We start from the raw sequence: 26,197 nt of genomic DNA, 5'->3' as shown, positions 1-26,197 counted from the left end.
CGAGCTCAGCTCCCACCCTCATCCAGCCCAGCCCCATGACTGTCACAGGGTCACAGGCCACAGTGCGAGACCATCCCCACGACTGTCACAGGGTCATAGTGTCAAGATTTCTCCCACTGGGCCCAAGGCATCAAAAAGGCGAAGCCTGTTTTTCCCTCTGTCTGCCTCAGGCACCTGCACCGTTACCTGACTTGGTAGGTTCTGGAGGGTTTTGTGAGAACCAACACTTGCCTTGCCAACCAGACAGAGGGAGGCGTTGTGTGTGGAGGGCTCCTGCTGCTCTCAGCCCTTCTGAGGGAGCAAAGCACGCTCCAGGGGGGAGACACGACCCCTGGCCACAGCTCGGGACTCGCAGATGTGAGGCCCTGGAAACCCTTCTTCCAGGTGCCCTGGAATTCCTGCAAAGTGCACGGAGAAGCACAGGGAGAAGGACGAGCAGGGAGAGAAGCTGGGCCCAGACAGGGAGAAGCAAGGTGGGTGAGGCACGGGTGGAGAGGGGTGAGAAGTGTCTGCCTCGACATTTCCCTGCTGGGTTTTAAAAACGCGTCCGATGTTCACCCACGGCTGACTCTCGCTTCGCCCATTAGATGTGCTGCCTCCGTTCGTCCCTTTAAGAACCTTGCAAGGCAAATATTTTTAAAATCTTCATTTTCTGTCTTAAAAAATCAGTTGGCCAAACTGAGTGGCATGCCCAAGGTCACACACCCTGGAGGATGGAGCAGAGCCTGGAGCAGCCGCTGAGCCCCCAGACCCCACAGCTCTGTGCAGAGGCCACTGCTGGGAAATGGGAATCGGGGCCTGTGGAGAGGAGTCTAAACCATAACTGGGTGATATCACCCCAGAGGGCCCAGCTGGTGTGTCCAGGGCAGGGCCCTGAAGTATGCCCTTATCATCAATTATTGATTATTATGAAAGAGGCCCTCACGCCACCATGTGACATTCATGGTTTATGCCAGGGAAAGCTTTAATTCTGACAGTCATAGGACATGGAGTCAGGAAGAGGCAAAGCGTCGCTCTGTGCGTTCCGCTCTGCGCGTCCCGCTCTGCGCGTTCCGCTCCGAGATCCAGCAGCCGCTGTAATCACACTGACAGGCTTGTCCATCCCCACCTTGAGAGAAATCAATAAGAAATTACAGAATACCAAGCAAATTTCTACGCAGTCTGGTATGGGGTGAGGGGGTCGATCATGTTGGTTTTTTGCTCCATCTTTAAGTTCAATTTTGGAAAATCACATGGTTAATCGCATTTGCCACCCCTCGGCCTGAAACACAAGACACAGCAGAGCTCAGTGCTACATGTATACCCAAAGTGCATAATGATTAACAAAAGCATTTACACTGCGCACTTTCTCTTTGGAAGGCAACTGTTTCTACTGCAATCAACTGTAAGTGAATGTCACACACCTATGACTTATCAAGCTCTGAGATCCACATTTTAAACAAAATTATCTCACCAGACCTAATACTTTTTTAGCCGCCATTGCCAGAGAAAACAACAGAACCGCCTCACAATTCAGAAAATTCAAATGAGAAATAGAGATTTTAGCAAGCAGAGAGCACTTTCAAAGCAGGGCCCAGAGCCTTCTTGCAGGAGCACCCCGGTGGGGTGATAGTTGAGGCCAAGTTTACACTCCGAGCCGGACAGGCAGGCAGCGTGCCACCTGAAAAGAACACTCTCCCATATCAGGACACCTCACGAAGACACCTGATTTTGAAAGGCGTCTTTTGTGCCTTTGAAATTGTATGTCTTTATTATTCTCCAACAACAGCATCATAAGCTGTGGGGCGGGGAGCGTGGGGCTGGGCCAGCCAGGTCTCATTCCTGCTTGGTTCTTAGGCCACATGGAAAGCAGGTCCACGTGTCAACATCCAGCCACTGTCAACCTCTATTTTCAAGCAGTAAAAATTGCCTCAAGTTTCCACTTGCTTAACGAGAAAAAACTCATTCACACCCAAGAGCCTCTCCCCACAGACAAGGCTGATGAGCAAGGGGAAGCCTCCGTGTTCTCGCCAGGGACAGGTCACTGTCCAGTCAGGGGCGGCTTGTGGGCCCAGCTTCATCTTCCTCTTCCAGAGAGCCCGGAAAAGGGTGTTATAGTATAGAGGCCAAGACGGTGATGGAACTAATCCGTTTCCACAGAATCAGATTTACAGCAACAACACAGATGAAGCTGATCTGAGATGCCTGGGACCGAGCTGCACCTCGACCAACTAACAAACTCTGCAACCTCAGTAAAGGAACCTCCTTACCGAGCAAATCAGACAGTAATACCCTCCCCAGGGCAAGAGAAGCAGCAAAGTCCAGGTTATGCATGAGCCAGGCCTCAGGGAGGAGCAAGGGCACAGCTCACTACCGTAATTCACAGAGTATTTTGTAGTAAACCTGCATGGAACCTTCCAGAAGCACATTCACCATGAGGGCAGTATGGACCTGGCAGGCCATGCAGCCATCCATGGCTGAGATTCCCTAATGGAACAGCTTTGCCAGAAAACAGTGGTCCATGATGGTCAGTCCAGAAAAATTAAATCGTCATCAAATGCATCTATCACCCCAGCTAGCAAATGATGATTTTGCTCAATTGACTTCATAGCATTTTCTGCCAAAGAAATAAAGCACTGCAGACAGAGGTGAAGCCGACCCCGGCCCCTCACTGCACTTCCCTCCTGCACTCCCCAGGGGAAGCTGGACTGGATCTTTATTACCCACACATCAGGACCCTTGTCACAGAAGGATGATTACATGAAGAATATAGAATGTTGATGTTCTTATAACTTTTATTAGTAATATCCCACCCTATGGGTTATTTTGCAAGTCAATTTTGTTACCTAGCATGCTATTTTTTGAGATTCATCTACACTGAAGCATATGGATATAGTCCATTAGATGCTACATAGTATTCTGTAGTGCACTTATTTCACTGATGAGTCACCATTCCTCTAACCATAGGAACATGCGCACTTTCAAACTTTGCAGTTTCACGAAAGCGTGCTGCAGTGAACATCTTGTTCAGCTCTGCCTCAGTGTATGAAGGTTTCTCTCGGACACATCTCCAAGGGCAGAACTGCTGAGTAACATGTGTGTTTATTTATTCATACCTGATGCTCCCAAAATGCTTTCCGAAGGAGCTGTACTTGTGCTCGTGACCACCAACCTGCGGTACCTATCCGGAAACACTGGGACATCACAGGCCTTTTTAAAGTGTCTGCCTGTCTGATGAAGGTGGCAAGACTCCCGGGGCAGAAGCTAAGCGAGTGGCCTGGGTACTGCCAGGGACCAGCTTCCAGCCGTCCGGGCTACCCTCATGCCTTCCTCCCTACGTCTGATTTAAAGCGAGAGAAAAGTGACTCTTCCTTTCAGTTAACACTTCAGGACCATTGCAGCAATATTAAGTGGCCTAGTTTCACTGCTGGGGCTTCTCAGGGAGGCCTGAGCAGAGGGAGACAGATGGGGGACTGGCCGGTCAGCGGAGCAGTCAGAACACACACAGCACTTACTAAGTTTGCCGTCTTAAATAGGTGCGGTTCATGATGCCCCAAGACAGTCACCATAGTAACATCAAAGATCACTCATCAGAGGGCACCATAATGGGTATCATAGTGGGAAAGTTCAAAATGTTTTGAGAATTACCAAAATGTGGCCAGGCTCTGTAGCTCATGCCTGTAATCCCAACACTTTGGGAAACTGAGGTGGGTATATCACCTGAGGCCAGGAGTTCACGACCAACCTGGCCAACATGGCAAAACCCCATCTCTACAAAAATACAAAAATTATCTGGGCATGGTGGCATGTACCTGTAATTCTAGCTACTCAGGAGGCTGGGGTAGGAGAATCACTTGAACCTGGAAGGCAGAGGTTGCAGTGAGCCAAGATTGCACCACTGCACTCCAACCTTGGCAACAGAGTGAGATTATGTCTCAAAAAAAAAAAATTGCCAAAATGTGACACAGAGGCGTAAGGTGAGCACATGGTGGGGGGTAAGTGGTGCCCATAGAGTTACTCAACTCAGGGTTGCCACAAACCTTCCATGTGTAAATAACACGATACCTGGGAAGCAAAACAACGCCATGTGCCTGTATTTAAATCATCTCTGGATTACTCATAATGCCTCATACAATGTCAGCACTATGTAAACCATTGTTATACTGTATTGTTTAGGGAATAATAGCAAGAAAATGTCTGTACACCTTCCGTAGTGATTCATCCATTTTTTCCAGAATATTTTCTCTCCGCAGTTAGTTGAATCCGCAGATGGGGAACTCAGGAATACAGAGGACCGACTGTATTTACCAAATAGGTGTGCCCAGCCTCTGGGGGAAAGGCCAGGGACTCACCCAAGGCCACAGGGCCTCACCCGGGCGGGCTCCCACCGTTCCCTCCTGGGAGGTTTCAGGCGACAGCACCTGCCTCGCCTCTGGTTGTGAATGAGGAAGTAGAGTTTTGGGGCTGGATGCCGAGAAGCGTGGAACCCCTGTGCCTCAGCACTGGGGGCGGGGTGGGGCGCATTGGGTACCGGGCCTGGAGGTCCCGGTAGCAAGTGGGAAGGGGGTCACTCGACCACACCACCTCAGGAAAGGCCTCTCTGACTTTTGACGTTGCCCAAAACACATAAAAAGTCAGGGCCACTTGTGCGTTAGGGGCCAGCACAGCCGCACTGAGAACAGGAAGACAGCTCCGCACCGCAGGCCTTCAGCAAGCGCCGCCAGGGACACCACGCCGCTCCTCCGCGTGGGCCGTCGGCGCCCAGGGGCTCGCTCCCTCCTACCCTAGTCCCTCTGGTGGCCACGGTCATTTCTCAGGCCTGGCCTGGGGGCGCGGGCGGGCAGGGCGCTGGGGGTGATTCCCGCTCTGCAGCGCGCTCCCTAAGCCAGTGTCTGCCGCTCTCACCACCGGCCGGCCCGGGTCTGACCGCTCTGTTCTTCCTCCAGGTACCAGCAGCGCCGAGGTGAAGGAGAACCGCAACGTGGGCAACCTGGCCGCGCGGCCGCTGCCCCCCGGGGACCGGGCCGGGGCAGGCGCACCTGGCGCGAAGAGGAAGCGGCCACTGGAGGAGGGGAACGGGGGCCGCGTGTGCAAACTGCAGCTGGTCTGGAAGAAGCTGTCGTGGTCGGTGGCGCCCAAGAACGCGCTGGTGCAGCTGCACGAGCTGAGGCCGGGCCTGCAGTACCGGACAGTGTCGCAGACGGGCCCGGTGCACGCCCCGGTCTTCTCAGTGGCCGTGGAGGTCAACGGGCTCACGTTCGAGGGCACGGGGCCCACCAAGAAGAAGGCCAAGATGCGCGCGGCCGAGCTGGCGCTCAGGTCCTTCGTGCAGTTCCCCAACGCCTGCCAGGCACACCTGGCCATGGGCTGCGGCCCCGGCCCCGGCACGGACTTCACCTCCGACCAGGCCGACTTCCCCGACACGCTCTTCCACGAGTTCGAGCCCCCGGCGCCGCGCCCCGGCCTCACGGGAGGCCGCCCTGGGGACGCCGCGCTGCTCTCCGCGGCCTACGGGCGGCGGCGGCTGCTGTGCCGCGCGCTAGACCTGGTGGGCCCGGCCCCGGCGGCCCCGGGAGAGCGCAACCCCGTGGTGCTGCTGAACCGCCTGCGCGCCGGGCTGCGCTACGTGTGTCTGGCGGAACCGGCCGAGCGGCCGCGCGCGCGGAGCTTCGTGATGGCGGTGAGCGTGGACGGCAGGACTTTCGAGGGCTCGGGGCGCAGCAAGAAGCTGGCCCGGGGTCAGGCCGCGCAGGCCGCGCTGCAGGCGCTCTTCGACATACGGCTGCCGGGACACGCGCCCGGCAGGGCCAGGAGGACGCCGCTGCCACAGGTGAGGGGTGCGGGGGGCGCGGGGGCCGCGGGGGGCGTGGGGAGCCCGGTCTTTCCCTGGGAGGAGCAGGTGTCAAGGCTTCTCGGGGAAGGAGCCGTCACGCGGGACGGGAGGGGAGAGAATGTCCACCCTGCCCTGGCCCTGGCAAGGGGACGGAAAGCTCGTGGCGCCGGCGGTTTTTAGGGTGATGATGCAGCCGCCCGGGAGGAGACGGCTAGGCCGGGTGCAGCCGAGGCTGGTGCAGCTGCTCAAGGTGAGAGCGGCCGGGGCGCGTCTGTCCACACCTCGGTGCGCTCTGCGGGGAAGGCGGATCCGTGCCAGGCTCGGTCAGGGACTGGGTCTCTACGCGGTGGGGTCGGATGGTCGCGCCGGGTAAGACTGGGGTCGCGTTTTCAACCAGGGAGGCTGGAGAAGGCCGAGCAACAGCGAACCGTCCCCCTGGGGCTGGTGGCCTGTGCCCGGGTGCAGCCGGGGAGGCCACCCAGCCCCGCAGGACCCAGACTGGGTTCCTGGTCCAAGAGAGAATCGCGCTGGGAGGCAAAGGAAGCCAGAGCGCGAGTGGGGGGCCGAGCCTCGCTCTGCCCGGCAGGACCCCTGGGTCCTTCTTCCCTGCGTTTACCTTCACTACTTCCAGAACGTTCTTAGCTCTGTGCGTTACCTTTTGAAGGTGTCCAGGTTCTTGGTGTCTTGAACAAAGAATTGGACAGATGCACAAAGCAAGGAAAGAATGAAGCAACGAAAGCAGAGTGCTTGAAAATGAAAGCGCTCCACGGGGTGGGAACTCGAGAGTCCCTCGCAGAAGCTTCTGGGCTTTAAATACCCTCTAGAGGTTTCCACTGGTTACTAGGGGTCGGCCCTATGTAAATGGCGAGGACGTTTCCTGTCACCGCTGAAGTTTTTCCATTTGATTTAGTTCTGGGAAATCACTGGGAACCGGCCTCCAGACCCTGCTCTCCTGCTTTGTATCTGTCAGAAACTGTTCTGATGCCATTTAAAACAATCTTATGCTGCCAAGTCTTACAATGGCTGATTTATGCAAATTATCTTTTCTCTTATCATTTTCAGAATTATTTGTGGGCATCACTAATGTAGCAGATACAGAAAATTATCTTTATTCATTTTGGCATCAATCAAGGAAAGAAACATTTCACATAGTTAAAAAGCACTGAGCCCAATTTGGGGGCCGTGGTAAGTGTGCAGTAATTGTAAGTTACGGCTGCGGTGGCTACCAGCCGTACATGTAACACCTAGGATAGAACCCGTTATTTTGCCTTGGGAGATCATAAATCTCTTCATGAACGCAGGGTCCCATCAAACCTCAGAGGCCACTCAGGGAGACTACAGGATGACACAGACCACGTGCGGTGTGGCCCAGGCCCCACCTTGAAGACTGGGTTCCAGTGCTCACTTACTCACCTGTGAGCCAGTGCTTGCTGGACTCTTGGCCAGCGTGGGGTAAGGCACAGCTCTGCCTTCTGCCTCTCCTGGAGCCATTCCTTCATTTTCAAGTACTTACGGAACATCTGGTGGTCACTGTAAGGAGTGGGTTGGAGGGATTTAGACCACAGTCTCTCCCAGTCCTGCCATCCAAACTCACCCTCAAATAAAAACACAACCCAAATAAAAGCAAGGCGGCGAACAGCAAGGACAGCTTCCACATACATCCCTGCACGATGTCCTCACAAGGGCGCTGGGGCCTGGCTTGGTGTTCCCGACCCCTCCTTCTTATTACCCTCTCTCTTCTCTTGTCACCATTTCTCCACTCTGTAGCTTAAACTTGCCAGCGACCGTCCTGGAAGCCACTTCACCCCTGCAGCCCCAGGTGGGGGGTCGGGGGAGGGCTGGGAGACAGCCCTCCTGAAGCTGCCCATGACCTTGGCAGGCTCGGGTCTCCTGCCCCTTCTCTGAGAAGCCCCAGCACCCATGGTCTGGGATGTGGCCCTGCTGCTGGGCTACTTTGCTCACCCAGCAGAACCTGGCACTCTTCTGTTGAATCTGTTAAGTAGGAAACATCCCTCCGCCCCTCCCTTGCCCTCTCCTGCGTCCTACTCATCTGAAATGTGAAGGATGTCAGTGAATTCTGGCTGCAATGCCTTTTTCTTTCATGTTGTCAGCCCTGAGCGCTCACGATGGAGAAACCAGGCAGTGCTACTACTTTGTAATAGTCATTTGACCCAGAATGCAGCACATCAGTTAGAGCCATGGCTGCCAAATTATTTTTCTCTGACAGTCCCTAACCACCCTGACTGGATGATGAAGGGCGCAGAGCAGCGCGAGGGTTTCGGGCCATTCATCACTGCTCTGCACGCTGCGTCCCGGGAAACCATCCCCCTCCCTCGTACCCCTGCCCACATGCACCCACAGCTGAGCGGGGGCTGGGAGCACAGTGGAACTCAGGGCCAGGAACCTTCAGCAGTTTATTAAATTCAAATCCTATTCCGGATGTGATTGAGGGGAAAGAAATGAAAAGATTTCAGAAATTGCTGTAAATGTGGCTTTTCCTCCTTGCTCTGCTCAACTCCCTCCCAACCCCCATCTCTACGTCATGGACCACCGTCTACACAGCTTGCTTCCTGTTCACGCAGACCCTTGGTCCCACCAAGGTGGCTCTGGAGCTGAAGCTCCTAAAGGCCCTGAGCCCCTGGCCCTTGTCTGATGGCCCTATTAGCACCTGTGTCTCCAGGGCAAGCTGTGCGTTTTCCTGGGCTGTGTCCTCCACTCCGAAAAGGGCAGGCCTACCTCTGGGGGGAGAGACCGCCCTGCCGGAGTCCATCCAGGTAGCCTGGAAGCAGCACCGTCTGCAGGAATGAGGCAGTTTCTACACTTGGGGGCCGGCCCCAGTGCGTGGAGTTCTCTGCCCACAGTCCCAGCTCACCCCACGCAGGGCTGGCTTCCACATGGAACAACAAACCCACCTCTGGATCCACAGGGTGTTTCCAGAGAAGCCAGCAAAGGTGCTGTGCATCTGCTCAGGGCTCTCCACCAAAGGCCAACTCCCTCTAGCGACGCTTCAGAACCATCCTGGAGGGAATTCTCTCCTTTAAGTAATAACGAAAAAAGTTTCCACTGTGGTGATAGTGCATGTGAATCATTTGGATGACAAGTCATTTGGGTAGCGTGCTTAGACACCACCGAGGAACCTACTGCAAAGACCCAGTGGGTTCTAGAGGGAGGTCAGCGGTCTCCACTTCCAGGTCGTTGGGTGGTCAAAGCCCCGCGCTGCTGAGAACCAGTGCGGCCAGAGCCTGTAGTGGTGACGCTCACAGCAGCAGCCTGGAATGACGGGGCCTGCCGGGACAGCTCTCAGGAAGCAGAGCCTCCCAAAAGTCCCTCAGAGGCCGGAGGAGTGTTCCTTTAAGGGTGATCATTGTGGTGCTGCTTGGGATTCACAATAGCAGCTTCCTTGTAAACACGTGATAAAGATGGCATACTACAGACTTGGGTGCCATCTGGATTTTGAAAGAGGAAGTTCAGAAGCAGGATATTCTCATAAAGATGAAAATCACAGGTGTGGCTTCTCTGGATCTAATTTTCACTATTTCCTGCACCCAGGAGTGTGTATCAGAATCAGACTTATCTAACCCTTCAGAGTCAGCCAGAGTGACAAAAGCAGGCATTTATCAGATTCCTTAGAACTCATACCAGATCTAAACAGGGAGGGTTTACGGTGCTGGCAGAGGGTTTGCAGGCCAGGCTTCATCAGTACCAGCTGCTAGGGGCAGTGCCTGCTAGGGTGCACCTGCCTGGCCCGGTGCAAACCCTCCTCATCTGCAGCCCGCTCCAGGCTCCTCTAGGTTAATTGGGTACTCGGATGTTAGAACAAGACTATGTCGGGATGTAAATATGCGCTATCTGGAGGCATCATCATAGACAATGACAAAAATCACAAAACCGACATCTTCAGTCATCTGCTTTGAAGCAGGAATGATCCCAGCAGCTGCTTTCTCTCAGCACCTCCCCTTCTGGGTTTTGTGGCCACACACACCATCCTGTGGTCCACGAAGGAAGGCAAGCTTCTCTTTTAGGGAAGCAAAAACACTGTCCTGCAGATCCAGCCATCCCCAAACCTTCTGGCTTTCTTCATGTCCTGAGTCTGTGAAAGAGGTGCTGACGGCCAGAAGAAGGGCGAGAGGTCACAATTGCCCTTACACATGAAAAAATTTCAGAAAATCCGTCCTTAATGAGGTACTAGAGGCTTTGTAGATGCTTCACAATACATGTATGCATTTATACAATGTAAATACGATGTATGTTACGTATTTCCACAATATCCATATGTACAATGTATATGCAACGTATGCCATATATTTCCATATGTGTACAATGTATATGCAATCGTGATTATGTTTACACAACGTATATACAATGAACAGCATGCCTTATGCGATGTACATGAACTACAATGTATGTTTATACAATATGTGCAATGTGCAAGACACATTTATGTAATAGCTTCTGCCACCCTACTTTCTACTGAAACATGTTAGGTGCAATTGTATAAATGCATAATTCTAAGATGTAACTGATATGTATTTAACCCTGTAGGCTCCCAATACCATGTTTGGAATTCTCAGATATGGTTAGTATGGCTGTTCACTAGTTAAGCAGGGCCTGTGAGCCAAGCTTCACGTTTGTCTGCATTTCAGACAATACTGGCATTCGCAGGCTAATATTGCCCAGGCACTTAATCTGGGTCACACATTAACCTAAGTGCTTCACATGCACAGTAACCCTCATTTAAAAATTTTAGGTCCATTTTACAGAGGAAGACATTGAGTTTCCAGGGCCCTGAGTCCTGTGCCCAGAGTCTAGCCGCTGAGGGTGGAGCAAGGTGAACAGTTGCAGACAGGCGGGCTCAGCTTCGTGGGCCTGGGGCTCATCCTCAGGACCCCCGTCTGCCCCATCCCTCCAGCCCCCAAGGGCTGTAGGCTGGTGGAGGACACAGAACACTGTTAATTAAAATAGAGGTCTGAGATTTAGCACAGCAAGAGTGACACAGAAAGTGTTGTTATTTCCAAACAGGGAGAAACCACGGTGGGCTGACTGGCAGGGAAGAGTTGATGGGCTTTGAAAGACTGCAGAGTCGACTGTGTTGGGGAGGTGGGCAGTCACAGGAGGGACACCCCCCTGGGCATCATGTTCCGGTGGTCAGAGACCCCTGAACACACAGGAGCCTCGTGGGAGCCCTCAGGGAGGTGCAAGCCGGGTCGGGCTACAGGGGCCTCACCACCCTCCTGGGCTGGTGCTGCCTCAGGCACCTCCATGGAGCTCAGAGGCCCCAGGGGCCTTGCTCCCCATGGGAAGGTGGCTCTGTAAGCCAAGAAACCTCAGCCTCCCGGGGGTGGACATCAGGCTCCATTAGGAGCCCCTTTCCTTTGGGATTCATTGTTACACCGAAAAGGACAGAGACAGCTAAAGGAGACAGTAACTGGGAAAAGCCAACGTTTAAATGAGCTGGAGAAAGAAAAGAGTCCCCCCAAGAGAGGAGAGAGGACGTGAGAGAGCACGTGGGGTGCTGCCTTCCCACCCCAAGGACACCCAGGAAAGCCCTGTCCCCTTTCTCTTTGGCCCATTCTCACACAGCCCTCTTTCTCTTGTTCTCACAGCACCTGGGTGACTTCCTGGGTCACTGTCGCTTGCACACCTGCCTGTGCCTCCCGTGAGCCCCAGCAGCTGATGCAGATGGATGCTGGGCTCTCTGAGGGGACAGCCCTGGGGTGCATGGGCACTCGGCTCCCAGCGTTGGCCTCAGGGGCAGCCTGGCCACCTTCACACTGTCTCAGGGTTCTCAGAGGGAGCCTGAAGCCAGCATTTGGGACCTGGACCCCTCTTGAGGCCTTCACAGCCCTAAGTTCTGCTTCTCATATGTCAGCTCCTGAGCTCTGTCAGCTCAGGTTCCCTTGGAAACTGACAGCAGACAGAGCAGAGGGGGTGGGAGGCAGACAGCAGGGCACAGGGGGTGGGGATAGAGAACACCACCCTCTCTGGACAGCCTGGGCCAACCCCGCAGGGAGCAAGCACTGCCCAGGCCAGCAACAGTCACAGGTACCGGGGCCTGGGCATCACCTGGCAGGCCAGGAGTGGCAGCAGCAGCAAGACCTACAGGCTCAGAGGCACCACAGAGGCGCCCCGACCTCTCCCCCTGGAAACCACATCCCAGGGTCAGATGGTAGTTGTTTTAAGTTCTTTGTGAATTTGCCAAATTGCTTTCCACAATGGCTGAGCTAATTTACATTCCCACTAGCTCATTCCCACTGAGCTAATTTACATTCTGTTTTTTTTCTCCACAACCTCGCCAGCATCTGTTATTTTTTGACTTTTTAGTGCTAGCCATTCTGAGTGGTGTCAGATGGTATCTCACTGTGGTTTTGCATTTCTCTGTTGATGAGGGATGTTAACCTTTTTTTCATATGCTTATTGGCTACATGGATGTCTTCTTTTGAGAAGTGTCTGTTCATGTCCTTTGCCTACTTTTTCATGGGGTTGTTTGAAAACCTGGTTTTCATGTACAGGCTTCCTACGACTTCCTATGTAAGAAAAGCCCTGACTAACTTCAAAAAGAGATCTCATTTCTCTTCACCCCAGATCTGCCCTTTATGTGCCATTCTTTCTCCTTGTGTTTGGGAACCAGCAGGTCATGACCACACCTGTTCTTGTGTCTGCAAAAGCATTTTTTATCATACAATTCTCTTAAGTTGAAGTTCCAATATTTTCTCACATTTCTTCTCCACCTCGTAGTTTTGGCCATTCCCAATTTGGAGCTCACTTTCTTGTGTGATTCACAAACAAGGCTCTTGTTTTTGAGACGCCGGGAGGAGACCTTTGGTTTGTTCAAAACAAGGACTAACTAAAAAGAGTAATACATGTGAAAGATATAAGGACTGGTGATGGCAAAACGCCTCTTTTTCTAACCAGCTTGTCACTCCATTAAGATCCAGTCAGGTGGACAAAGACGCAGGGGAGTGGCTGAACGGTCGGGGCGGTGGGCTCCCTAACTCAGAGAGCCAGAGCACCGCCGACGTCAAGGGCTAGCTCATCACAGGCAGGGCTGGATGAGACTGGAGACTTTCCACCCCCACCCCACCTATTTCCAAGAGCATCCTAGGGAGACTTTCCACCCCCAGCCCACCCATGTCCGCGAACGTCCGAGGGTACTCGCCTCCTGTGAGTCTGCGATCACCAAGAGGAGGAAACGGGGAAAGACCAGCTTCCCCAAACTCCTCCTCCTCCCTAGGAATGGCTCACCTGGAGAAGACTGCAGAGGTGGGGAGTCACCGTTCCCCGAATGTTTCTTGATGCCAGGATGTTTAATGTGAACAGACAGCCAGGTGGCGTGCACTGTGGTAGGGTAGGGCCTTGGAGTCAAGATATGTGGGCCTCAGTCCCGGTTCTGTGGGGTCGTGTGTGTATTTGAGGGACTTACATCAGCTTCCTCCATGGCGTGGGGAAGCTGAGGAAGGGGGTACATCGCAGGGTTGTTTTAATGATGAAATGGGACATCCAGGCAGAGGGTTAAAAATTCATGAAAAGCTGCATTTGACTCACTGTCTTCACCTTAACTGCGCATCTTTGAGAGTGAGCAAGAGGACAGGACACCCCCAGGTGTGGGAACTGCCAGTCAACCACACTTGCCAGCAGCTTAGCTCTGACTAAATTCAGGACAAAACCTGGCTGAAAGAAACATGTAGCAATACCATGATCAATGAGCCTGGGGTGCACACATCAGAAAGAACAGTGAGGGAGAAAACAGCTCAGGAAAAAGACATGATCACAAAGGAGCCCCATTCTGCCTGCAGGAAATCACTGCTTCGGGGCAGGTGGTTCTCTGGTGAATGCTGATTGAATTCCAGACCCACGTGGCTCTCTGCTGTCTGGAGCCGCAGCACACAGGAACTTTGATAATCACAGGCGTGACGTGTTCCCTCTCCTCGACCCACCCCCCGCTTTGAGCCCACCCCTGCCACTCTGGGGACACCAAGCCAGAATGCCGGAGTCCTGCTGTGAGAGTAACTTCAAAACCGTCAAAACTTCTATCAAAAGCAGTTATTCCAAACCTTCCGCGTTGTACTGTTGGGAATGCATTCCTCGTTGAAAATCTGCACTTGGTCCCAGGTGGGCTGGTACCTGCCATTGCTGGATGTTTCTTCATCCTCTGAGCTCCCAGTAGGGCTTCAGAGAGCAGGGCCAGGGCAGCCCCACACCTGCTCCCTCTGTGGATCACTGCTACTCCACTTTTCATGGCCAGAAAATCTCTTTTCTAATGGAAGTGTTGACTTGGAGAATTTTCAGAATTTGGCAAGAATCCGCTGCAGCCTGGATGGGTTGATATTTCTGCCGTGTTTGGTGTTGTTTGATTTTGTTTGTCTGTTTTTAATCCCTTTGGTAATCAGAGCAAATGTAGGGTTGTGAGAGGCAAGATGAAAGTGAAAACAGTAAAAATACAGCCAGGGTTTGTCTCCACCTCCTCACAACCTGTTACGTGAATGAATCAAAGGCTCTGAGTGACTCCTCCATGTAAAAGTGCAGTCAGCAGGAATGGGACCCAAAAAAAGATGACTTCTCCTTAGTCCCGTAGACTCGGGGTCAATGCAAGATGCAGGATGAGCTTAGCCATGTGTGGATCATGGTCACCATGCTGCCAGTTCCAAAAGCTGCAGATTTAACCCACCTTTTCAGTGGGGCAGGGTTAACCTGAGGAGAGGCTCTGCTGGGCTGTGAGGTTCGTGCTCAGCTGCAGGAGTGGCAGGAAGACGTCTCCACTAAGCCCAGGGCTTGGCCGTGCAACCCAGCTAGTGGGGGGTCCAGATAGGAGAAACCCAACAGACAGGAAATGCTAATGGAAACTTAGGCTATGCAGCCAAAATGAAGAAAGCGTCTCAAGAGAAGTGATGCTTTCAATGCAGAGTAGAAGACCCAGCAGAGCTGCTGGTGTTGGAATGTGAAGATAAGCTGGGAAGATCATCCCCCAAGGTCCAAGCTGCTGGGAATGAAACAGACATGGGAATGAGTGAGCTCACAGCCACCCTGACCTCCAGCCCGTTCAAGGAGGCAGGCAGCCAGCCCACCGTCCTGTTTCCAGAGTCTGGAACCTGGTGGCTGGTGGAGAAGAGGGGGCAGATTTGTCTTCTTTCAGCCTAGAAATCCTTCCTCCACCTCTCTATCCACCATGCCAAGATGTCAGGGGCAACCTAAAGCTGGGGCTGTGAGCTGGCTCTGGTAGGAGCCACCATTGCCATTCGTGTTTTAGATTCATTTACAAAACAGACAGGAATTGCCTAATTGAGAGCCAGCTGGTCCTTGCTAAATAAAGGAAGCATGCCATTGGAAACCCTGCATCATTCTAGACAACACTTCGCTTGACCAGGAGACCGGGTTTTCTTGTTTCAGCATTTTGCCTATACAGGATTGTTTTTGCTTTTGTGGTTTTTTGTTTGTTTGTTTGCTTTTTGAGGAAATAGTTAAAACTGAGCATTTTATATGGCAGGGATCTGAAGAAGAGAAATTAAAAATGGGGAAAAATGGTTTCAAAAATGAAGTTTATCTGCAATGTAGTTATTAGGGACCGGAAGTAGTGAACTGGGAACAGTTCACTGAAACTGTGAGCCCAACTCAACTGAGCTTTTGATTGAGTGAATTTAGGCATTTGGGCTGAAGCTCTGATGCCCTGTTTGGTTAAGCCCTTATCAGTCAGCAGCATGAATAAAAGGAGAAACGCCTGCCACATTCCTTCAGACACTCTCTATTTTTAATGAAATGTCTGTAGAGTTTGGGCAATGTGGTTCTTCCTCAAAGTTCCTTCCACAGGGGCTTGCTTCAGCGAAGGCTTCTCATGTAAAATAGATGCTTTTGTTTCAAACCATGATGATTTACTCCAATGATTCTACTCCATTTTGCAAAGTACCGTGGCTGTATTAAATGATGCCAAGACAAGCATGTGTTAGTCCCAGGTGACAACACACCTTTGGCAGAGTGCAGGATGTGAAGAAGCCTGGGCTGGGCCAAGACCTGGGAAGCAAATCCTATGACTTCTCTTTTTGAATTGAGGACACTCCCTTTTCATAGTCTGACCAATTATCTTAAAGGTTTTATGACGCACTTCCTTAACTTCTCCTGGTACTTGAAGTGGGAATTAAATGCAATACAATCAATATAGTAAAATCGTTTCAATAATTGGAGTGGCCTAAATGAAACAATGGGTATCAGAAATTTTCATTCTAAGCCCTGTGCTGCAGCCCCAAGTTAGAGTTGAGGTGACAAGGAAGCCTCGGGTGGAGGGACAGATAACCCCGGTGCATGCTCCTCCTCACCCTCAGAAGACCCCAAAACTTTTGTACAGAAAAAAGTACACTTTCTCAGTCTGCTGAGGCGTCCCTGTGTCAAGTGAAGTTTTATTGTACACCTGACCATGGGAGAGTTGTTCACAGGATGTTTCAGCTCATTTCTTGAGCGTCTCAATGGCATCACTGACACCAACAGCTCAGAAAAGCCGGACGACTCTGCGGGATGCCCAGCGCTTGGGGCAGCTGAGCCCAGCCTGCCACCTCAGGCAAGCGTGCACCTTCTCGCACTGCAGTCCACGCAGGTGTGCCACCAGAGCTTGTGTTAGAGTCTAAATCCTAAGTGAGACTCACTCTGGGTATTTTGCCTTTCCTAATGCTTGATTATTTGGCCTAAAATTTAATTTGGAGACTAGTACACACACACCACATGCTTATTATAAACACCCACTATCTGGACCACTTTCTGGTTTTTTCCCCTAGTAATCAAGTGACCTTTGGAAAAGTTCATTCTTGGTTATATCTAAAACACACACACAAATCCTTAAATTAAAAAGGGAAAAATAATTATTTGGATTAGTTATAAAGTAACGCAGTCCATTAATCTCCTGTCTGTTGATTTTTAGCTGCCTGGAGTCCTTATCTGTGGCAGGGCTGTGTAGTCTGTTTAGATGGGAAAGTAGAGGAGAGACGGGAATTGCAGCGGAGGTGGAGACCACACATGCATCGTAAAGGTTACCGCCGCTGAGAATCACAGATGAAGACAGAAGGAGATGAGCTGAAACACCCTGCGAGCAATTCTTTCAATGCTAAGGACAATAATAAAACTTCGCCTGACACAGGGAGTCCTCAGCGGACTGAGAAAGTGTAATACTTTCTGCAGAGAAGTTCTGTGGTCTTCTGAGGGTGAGGAGGCTCTAAGAAATGTCTGTTCCTTGAGGAACCCCTCATAATTCACAAGCAGCCGAACCTAGGTAGAGTTGCAAAGGTCATTCTTATTTTATAATATGAAGAAATATCCAAGGAGCCTTTAAACCCTTCACTGTCCTCCCTTGGCTGTGCAGTGCCGTTCATCAGAATACGCGACGATCTGCCTATCTGTAAGGATGTTCATTTCATAAATATGGGGGTGGGCTTCCCATGATGCTTCCTTTTGAAGTGTTGAGAGATATAGAGATGCGTGAGAATATCCTTTAAATGCTTAAAGCTTTAAGTAGGCACCGGATATTTAAGACACTGAGGAAACAAAGATAAACAGGAGAAAATGTATTAAGAAACAGTGAACCAGAGAAACAGATATGAAAATAGCCACACAATAACGAGATAATAGGCACTACTACATTCCTTAAAGAGTCATCCAATTATTGCCAAGTGGGTAACATCTTAAATGCATTACAGGATCCTATTGTCTGTAGGCCTCCCGCAGTGAAGCCCAAAGCCATGAATCGCTGTGAGAAGAATAGACGCTGAATTTATGCACTCCATGAATTTGAATGTTTGCATATTAAAGTTTCTTAAAATGGAGGACATGTTTAGAAATCACTGCATTCTACAACAAATTATTTTTGAATAAGAGCTAATTATGTTTACATTTGTCATGAAGAAATATGAAAACATGGTATGAATGGTCAAATTAACCACCGAAGCCAAACGTGAAGACCCATTTAGCACTATTCAATTCCAAATTCAGTGTGAAGACACAGGGACTGCGGCGTGTCTGCAACACAGGCGTCTCTAATTTGCGTGTGCCAAGCAGGGTAAGCCCAGTGAGCTGCTGCAGAAACAGTGAGGTAATTGGGGCGTGTGCATTCTGCTTTGATGACTTTTGAAATTGGAGAAAAGTGACAGAGTATTTCCTAGTTGGGATAGGACTCACTTATTTAAGATATATCAAAATGTTTCTCAGGTTTTAGAAAAGACAAAAATGACTGCCAAAGTTTTTCATAGTTCAACCAGTGGCTTGTGAGCAGCCAGTCCCACCTGCAAGGAGAGGGTTTCCACCCCTCATCTGTCTTGTCCTTTCATTCCTCCAAGCTCCATCCATCCATCTGTCCATATACCCCTCCCCCATTCTTTCACCCCCATCCTGCTTCCCTGTTTACCCATCCCTCCCTCTCTCTCTGTTTCTCCATCCAACCTTCCCTCCATCACTTCCCTCATCCACCCCTCTATCCTTTTTCCTTTCATCTCTCCTTCCATCCCTCCCTTTATCCCTTCTTCCATCCTTCCCTCTATCCCTCCTTTCATCCCTCCCTTCATCCCTCCTTCCATCACTCCATCCATCCCTCCATCCATCCCTCCTTCCATCCCTCGTTCCATCCCTCCCTTCATCCCTCCTTCCATCGCTCCATCCATCCCTTCTTCATCCCTCGTTCCATCCCTTCTTCCATCCCTCCTTCCGTTGCTCCATCCATCCCTCCTTCCATTCCTTCTTCCATCCCTTCTTCCATCCCTCCCTTCATCTCTCCTTCCATCCCTTCTTTATCCCTCCTTTCATCCCTCCCTTCATCCTTCCTTCCATCCTTCTCTTTATCCCTTCTTTTATCCCTCCCTTCATCCCTCCTTCCGTTGCTCCATCCATCTCTCCTTCCATCCCTCCTTCCATCCCTTCTTCATCCCTCGTTCTGTCCCTCCCTTCATCCCTCCTTCCATTGCCCCATCCGTCCCTCCATCCATCCCTCCATCCATCCCTCCCTTCATCCCTCCTTCCGTTGCTCCATCCATCCCTCCTTCCATCCCTCCTTCTGTCCCTTCCTTCATCCCTCTTTCCATCCCTCCCTTCACTCCTTCCAACCCTCCTTCCACCCCTGTATATCTCCCTCCATTCCTTCTTCCATCCCTTCCTCCATTCCTTCCTCCATCCTTCTACCCATCCCTCCCACCCTCCATCCTCCTTCCATCCTTCCTTTCCTCCATCCATCCATTCACTTCACAGACATCTTCAATGAGTAATATCTATGCCAGGTAGTGCACAGATGGCTGGAACACACAAAGACAGGTAAGACAAAGAAAGCTGATGCCATTGAGAAGACCTCACAGTCTGAGTTGTAACCCAGCCACACATAAAACTTGGCTGGGTGTCATGTTTAAAATGTAGCTCCTGGGCACTTACCCCAGAGCTACCAAACCACACTATCTTGGGCTGCACTTTTTTTGTATTAAAGTTCTGCCCTTTTAACAAGAGCCCCAAATGATTTTTAGGCATGATAAAATGTTAGAATTCAGCTCTGAAAAGAGTTGTAAGTGAGGACAAATAATGGCAATCCGCCTCCTGGAGCTGCTCTGGAGACTCACTGAGGGTTTGTCAAAGCCCTGAGGAGCGAGGACCACCTCCAGCCCCAGAAATGAGGACCCTTTGCAGCAACGCACAGCTGCACAGAGGTGCTTCACAAAAAAGTCACACACGCTTTAAAAATCAAACATTAAAATAAGAGGCTAATTTTAACTCTATACAAATATTGTTGACTTCTTGAAGAAACTATTTATAAAAGGAAAGCTTCAAATAACATAGAAAATAATTGACCTTGCAGTCTTAAAGATTCATCTATTAAGGTTATAAATCTTGACCAAGGAACCTATATGTGAGTAGCCAGATTTGCAGATATGAATGATAATAAATGCATTTATATATACACATATGTAAACATGCAAAGCTTTAAATGTATTTATTACATACACAAACACATGCACCTGTGTGTTCACCCACGTGCAGAGAAATAGTCCCACTCTCTGGAAGCACATTTCTCTTTGGGAAGTGCAGTGATGGATCCATGAGGCTTGCAAAGGCAGCTTTAGACATCATGGCTCGTGGCACTTGACAGTCACAGCAAGCAGGGCATTTGAGAAGATATTTTCAGATGCATTTGACCAAAAGCCATGGCCTCCTCCATATGACATGTCATTATTTAAAATATTAATTATTCCACTTTCTGGAGATCACCAAACGCCCACCTCGGCCACCTGCCCCTTCTTCCACGTTTCCTGCTGCACTGTTGCTCTGCCAAGCAGCCTCCAGCTTCTGCCCATGAGCCTGCATTTTGCCATGGCCCCTGCCTACCTAAAACATTAAAGACACACCTTGGCAGAAATAACCTTCATTGTGTGTCCATTCTAATCGTTCCAGCCTGTCTGAGTAACCTGCAGTGTGAGCGTTTCTTTAATGGGGCTATGGGCATTTGTAAAAAGACCATTGGAGTGCTTGAGGTCTGTTTTCTTTGAGAGGTTTTCATTTCATCCATCTGGATAGCAAAGAAAGCAGGAATTGTGTTTTAGGTTTGGGCTGCCTTTTCGTCGCTAGGAATTAGCATCCCCCGTGGCATTACAGGTGAGTCGGATGGGGTAGAACCGAGGGCAGAGGCAGGCCCACCTGACGCAGCTCCTCCTCACCGTTGGCCCCACAGATGGTAGCTCATGGGCTGCTGCTTTCCTTTCACTTTATTGGGCTTTGAGGTCTGTGAGTGATAAATCATCATCATCTCTTTCCCCAGCCGCCTTTCTGCATGCTTGTTTTCCTGTATACAATTTTCTGTTACACAGACACATTTTACATATTACAAGTATCATGTATTAGTATGATGAGAAAGAAAATTTGCTGAAGTGTAAGGAAAACTATCTTTAGAGACTTAAAAATACCCTGAACACTAAGGAGGGCCCTAGGAGCACAGAGAGGCAGTTTCGCACAGTGGTTGAGGTTCTCAACCCGGGAGCCCAACTCAGGATCTGAAGTCTGGCTTTCCCTTTGAGGCCTTCTTTCAGCACATGGCCCACTCTGCTCCATAACATTTAGATGGTAAGAGTACCCAGTTCACAGGGCCATAGAAGACAAACGTGCCAGGCCTGGCACACATTGACCACAATTTCTTTCCAGCAAAGCATCACTAGGTGCCTAAAGATTGTATAACATCAGATGACTCCAAACTAAGCAATTATGGGATCAAAGTTAATCAAAACCAGGAGAAAAGCTAGGAGAAATCGAGTCAACTCAGCCAAGTCTGGGGCACGTGTCATGAGCTTGGCAATTGAATAAGAAACGGATCAAGGTCTTTTCTCTAATGAGCTGAGGGACGTGTGTTCTGAGATGACCACTTGCAATTGGAGTCAAAAATCAATAGCATGAGGGGCTGGAGCCAGGAACCCAGGCTAACAGGTTAAGGCTGCTGGATAGCGGGATCTGCCACCGTCAACATAAGTGTCTCTCCCATTGATTGCAGAGATGGGGAAAAGTGAACAACTCAAAATCTAGAGAAAGGGAAAACAGTAACTCCGCTTCCAACGTAATCAGAGAAATTCTTACAACTTAATGAATCAGACAATTTTGTTAAATAAATCACGTGAAACTTTGGGGTTTTTTCTCAAATATATTGATACATCTTTTCCGAATTAACCAAATTAACCAGGAGTTGTGTCTGTGTTGGACAGACATCATCACAGAACCAGAATTACAACTTAGAGTGGGAGGGACATTGGAAGTCTCCAGTCCTGCACGTGGAGAACTCTCTTTGATGTGTCTCTCCTCTGCAGTCAGGGTCAACATGCCATGCTGTCTGGAAGTCCTTTGAATTCTCAAGTCAAAATATCAAAAATATGCCATTCTTTATTGTAATATTTTTAATCAACATAAGATATTTATTTAACACCTGTCAAATGGCAAAAAAAAAAAAAAGGAATGCTAGTCAGTGTATCCACTCTTCTTTTTTTTTTTTCCCCCGAGACAAGGTCTCACTCTGTCACCCAGACTGGAAAGGCAGTGGTGCAATCACAGCTCAACCTCCCAGGCTCAAGCAAACCTCCCAGTTCAGCCCCCCAAGTAGCTGGGACTACAGATGTGCACCACCACACCGGGCTAATGTTTTAATTTTTGTGGAGATGAGGTCTCATTATGTTGCCCAGGCCACTCTCAAATTCCTGGACTCAGGCAATCCTCCTGCTGCAGCTTCCCACAGTGCTGGGATTCCAGGCGTGAGCCACCCCACCCGGCAAGTGGGTCCATTCTTGCCTGCTCTGCAGACTTAATGCTTCTTCAGATGAATATGACTAGAGAAAATGGCAGATGGCACACTGAGCCTTGTCAACCAAAGCCAAGTGTTGTATCCAGTCTGACAACCGCAGATGTATCTTTTCTGAAAATTTCCCCAGCTGCTCAAAGAACCACCACCGTACCATGGGAAAGGAAATCTCTGAAAAACCTTAAAAGCTCTCTGAATAATTCCAAATGCATGGGGCCAGAATTCACTAGTGTAGTGTGTTAAAGTCATCAGAATGTGGGGTACGTAGACGATTCATTAAGGTTAAGGAAGGAAATCTAGAACTTTTACTGACACTTTGATCTCAGTACTTGTATAACAACTTTATTGAGATATAAATCAGATACCATAAAATTCACCCTTTAAAATATACAATTCAAAGGTCTTTACTATATTCACAGTGTCCTGAAACTGTCATTCTTATCTTTGGGTAAGAATTTTGGAACATTTTTCTGACCTCAGAACAAATCTGTTAGCATTTTCCCCTCCCCTGGCCCCTGGCCACTGCTGATCTTTCTGTCTCTGTGATTTGCCTATTCTGGACATTTCACGTAAATAGAATCACATGTAAGTGAACATTTGTGTCTGGCTTCTCTCACTGAGTTTGGTGTCTTCGGGTGTGGCCTGTGTCAGAACTTCATTTCTTTCTACAGCTGAGTAATATTCCATTGTATGGATGTCCAGAATGTCATTTATCCATTTGTCAGTTGATCCATCCAACATTTGGGTCATTTCTACTTTTTCTCTATTATGCATAATGCCTCTATGAACATTTGAATACATGGTTTTATGTGGACATATGTTTTTATTTCTCTTGGGTATATACTTGACAGTAGATTTGCTTAGTTAAAATGTATTTAACATCTTGAGACACTTCCAAGCTGGCTGCATTATCTTTAATCCCACCAGAAATGTATGAGGGCTCCAATATCTCCACATCCTTTTCAACGCTTGTTATTATCTGTCTTTCTGATTGTAGCCACCCTAGTGGGTGTGAAATGGTGTCTCATTGTAGTTTTGATTTTAATTTCTGTAGGTATTAATGATATTGAGCATCTGCTAATGTACTACTTGCCATTTCTATATCTTCTTTGGAGAAATATCTATTCTAATCCTTGGAGTATTTTTATTTGGGCCTACTTATTGCTGAGTTATAATATGTTATTATGTATTCACATATATCATACCCTTGTCAGATATAGGAGAATGTCTTATCAGTGTCTCATCATACATATGATTTACAAACATTTTCTCCAATTCTGTGGGTTGTCTTTTCATTTTCTTAATGGTGTCCTTTGAAGTACAAAACTTTTCGATTCTGATAAAGCCCAATTTATCTATTTTCTCCTTTCGTGACGTGCTTTTGGTGTCCCAGCTAATGAATCATTGCCTAAAGCAAGAGCACAAAGATTTACTTCTGCACTATATTCTAAGGGGTTAATCATTTTATCTGGAACCTTCACTGCAAGGTTGAGTAAAACCATCGGCACTGGTGAGAGCCAGCGTCCTTGCCCCAGCCCTGGTCTGAGCCGACAGGCGCAGCCTTTGCCCATTTCATGTGGTGTTGGCTGTGGGACTTTTGTAGATACTGTTTATTGGGTTGAAGAAATTCATTTTTGTTCCTGTCTGAGCATACCTCATCATTTTAAATTTATGTTTTTGTATATGTTTTATAAATTACATGGAGTGATTTATAGATGATCTATAAATGAGCATGCAGATGTGGAGAGAATGCTCCAAAGTACTTGGGGTGCATATCATGCAATTGAAGGTTACCAGCCCCAAGCACGGTGCCCTGAGGCCAAGACCATGGCCAGCCTGAGCCAGGAGAGGCTCACAGCCGCACATCCTTTACCCACTGCCTCTCAGAGGCCTGCAAGCACCCTGGACCAACCCATGGCTAAATCGACCCTGACTCAGCCCTCCTTGCTGAAGAAGTCTCTATTACCACCATTACACACCAAAGAACATGGGTAAAATTCACTGATTATCCAGGTATTCCCTACTTTCGTAGAAATATCCAAAACCATAAAGTACCATGCAAGGGAAGAGATAATATATCATTAAACAGGTCATCCAGCACTGGAAAACATTCCCATCCTATCTAAACGTGTTTAAGAAAAGAAAAAAAAAAAGCAGAAAGTATTTATTGTACCCGTATTAGTTCTGAGGCCCTGATTCACAGCTCCTGGTCTGGAGCCTTCCTGAAGAGCATCAGCAAATCAGGATAACCGCCCCCTACCCGTCCCCACCCGCTCTCTTACAAATGCTTCTGTTCCATCCTGCTTCCCAGAATAAACCAAGCCCCCAGCTGGTGTGGGCTCCAGAATCGGGGGCCAGTGCCTGGTGGGGATGTTGTTCGTCCCACACCACTGAATATGGATCTTAAAAGGAGCCATCGGAAAGGCAGAGGGATTGATTAACCTTCTAGGCCAGTGCCCTCTGGAGGACCGAGGTGGAGCTGGTGGGGCAGAAACCACACCTGAATCCCAGCAAGGCTCAGGAGCCCAAGACACTCAGCAAAAGACCATTTTCCACAGAACCCAGGCACCCTGGATGTGGCTGGAGCACCCAGCCAGGCCAGGCCACAGCCTTCCCACATGGACAGTCGGTTCAGAGTTTTAAAAGGTCAGGGCATTCAGGGCATTCTGCTTCCAGTCTGAAAGATCTTAAACAAGTGATGCGTTTTTCGAGATTTGATTATTTAAACTCTTAAGAATCACTGGAACAAATTTAATAGCAGAGGTTTTTCTTATTCTTTTATTCACACGTTCATTACTGTGAATGCCTAGATTTCCATTTAGAAATAAATAGTCTGACAATTTTCACATCTCAACTGGCAGCAGACACAGAATAAGGCGGCTGCCACGACGCTGTCTGTCGCGCTGAGGTGTAATATCACAGTGCTTTGTTAAACCCTTTACCTGCACACCTGCCACAGGCTGCCCACGTGTCATAAATTAGCAGAGTGAGTGAGACAGGGTCTTGTTCTGTCACCCAAACTGGCGCGCAGTGGTGCGGTCACTCCTCACTGCAGCCTGGACCTCCCCGCCTGGGCACAGGTGATCCCTCCACCTCAGCCTCCCAAATGGCTGGGACCACAGACACGCACCACCATGACCAGTTAATTTTTCTACTTTGTGTAGAGTCGGGGGTCTCACCGTGTTGCCCAGCCTGGTCTCAAACCCCTGGGCTCTAGCAGCCTGCCTGCCTCCTGCATCTCCAAGTGCTGGGATTACAGACATGAGCCACTATGCTCAGCCTTAGCTGCTTCTTGGTAAGCAAAATGAAATCAAAGTTTTACATGCCAAGCTCCGGAGGGGGATTTTTACACTGGCATAATCCCATCCCCTCTGTTCTGTAAACACTCCTGGGAGGCCATGTCCCGCTGCAGGATGCCTGCAAAATATGATGATAAGATTAATTGAAGTATGTAATAATGTTTGCACTGTTCAAGGAAAAAAAAACACGTCATGGGTTTGAATGGAATAGCTGAACGTTACTTGGTTGATTTTCAGGTGGTGCCTGCTCATTTCATCACAATGGCACAGTGTCCGCCAATCCCCTGTTTTTCCGTCCCTGTTTAAGAGCCTTCTTCGAGGCCAATGCCATTTTGCGGTACTGCGTCTTCCAGCCTCCACTGCTGTTGACCACCAATTTCCTGGATGCTGTCCTTCACTGACTAGAGCCGGGGGTTCCAGAACCCCTCTTCACCTCCCATATAGGGGTCTCTGTGTTGCTGCAATCACTCATCTTCATCGTGGGTGTGGTCCTTCCAACACACATTGATGCCTGTGTTTCAACATCTCCAGAGCCTGTGCTGCTTCTCTGTGCCTAATGACCGTTCTTCGTGTGGGTCCCACCATTTCCCGACAGGCCTATTGTAAGGCTCCTTGCCTGTCATTTCCTTCCATGCAACTTTCCTGCAATCTGTGCCTCAGAATGAGGAGGCTGTGCCGTAAGGAGGCTCTGTGCCATGGGGAGGCTGTGCCGCGGGGAGGCTGTGCCGTGGGGAGGCTCTGTGCCATAAGGAGGCTGTGCCGTAAGGAGGCTGTGCCGTGGGGAGGCTCTGTGCCGTGGGGAGGCTG

The 26,197-nt window shown here is 49.6% G+C and overlaps 1 protein-coding gene across 1 annotated transcript in view; it reads left to right on the top strand.

Moving 5' to 3' along the window:
• Positions 1 to 26,197, top strand: part of LOC108296365 (double-stranded RNA-specific editase B2) — a 407,953-nt gene that overhangs the window by 316,337 nt on the left and 65,419 nt on the right. Inside the window, exon 3 of the mRNA XM_017518833.2 lies at positions 4,926 to 5,809. Coding sequence (XP_017374322.1) covers positions 4,926 to 5,809 — 884 coding nt within the window. The remainder of the gene's footprint in view (positions 1 to 4,925; positions 5,810 to 26,197) is intronic.

The sequence above is a fragment of the Cebus imitator genome, unplaced genomic scaffold, assembly GCF_001604975.1.
Source record: "Cebus imitator isolate Cc_AM_T3 unplaced genomic scaffold, Cebus_imitator-1.0 Scaffold707, whole genome shotgun sequence".
NCBI lineage: Eukaryota > Metazoa > Chordata > Mammalia > Primates > Cebidae > Cebus > Cebus imitator.
Note: the sequence above shows the minus strand (reverse complement) of the source record. Positions and strands in the feature narration are given on the sequence as shown.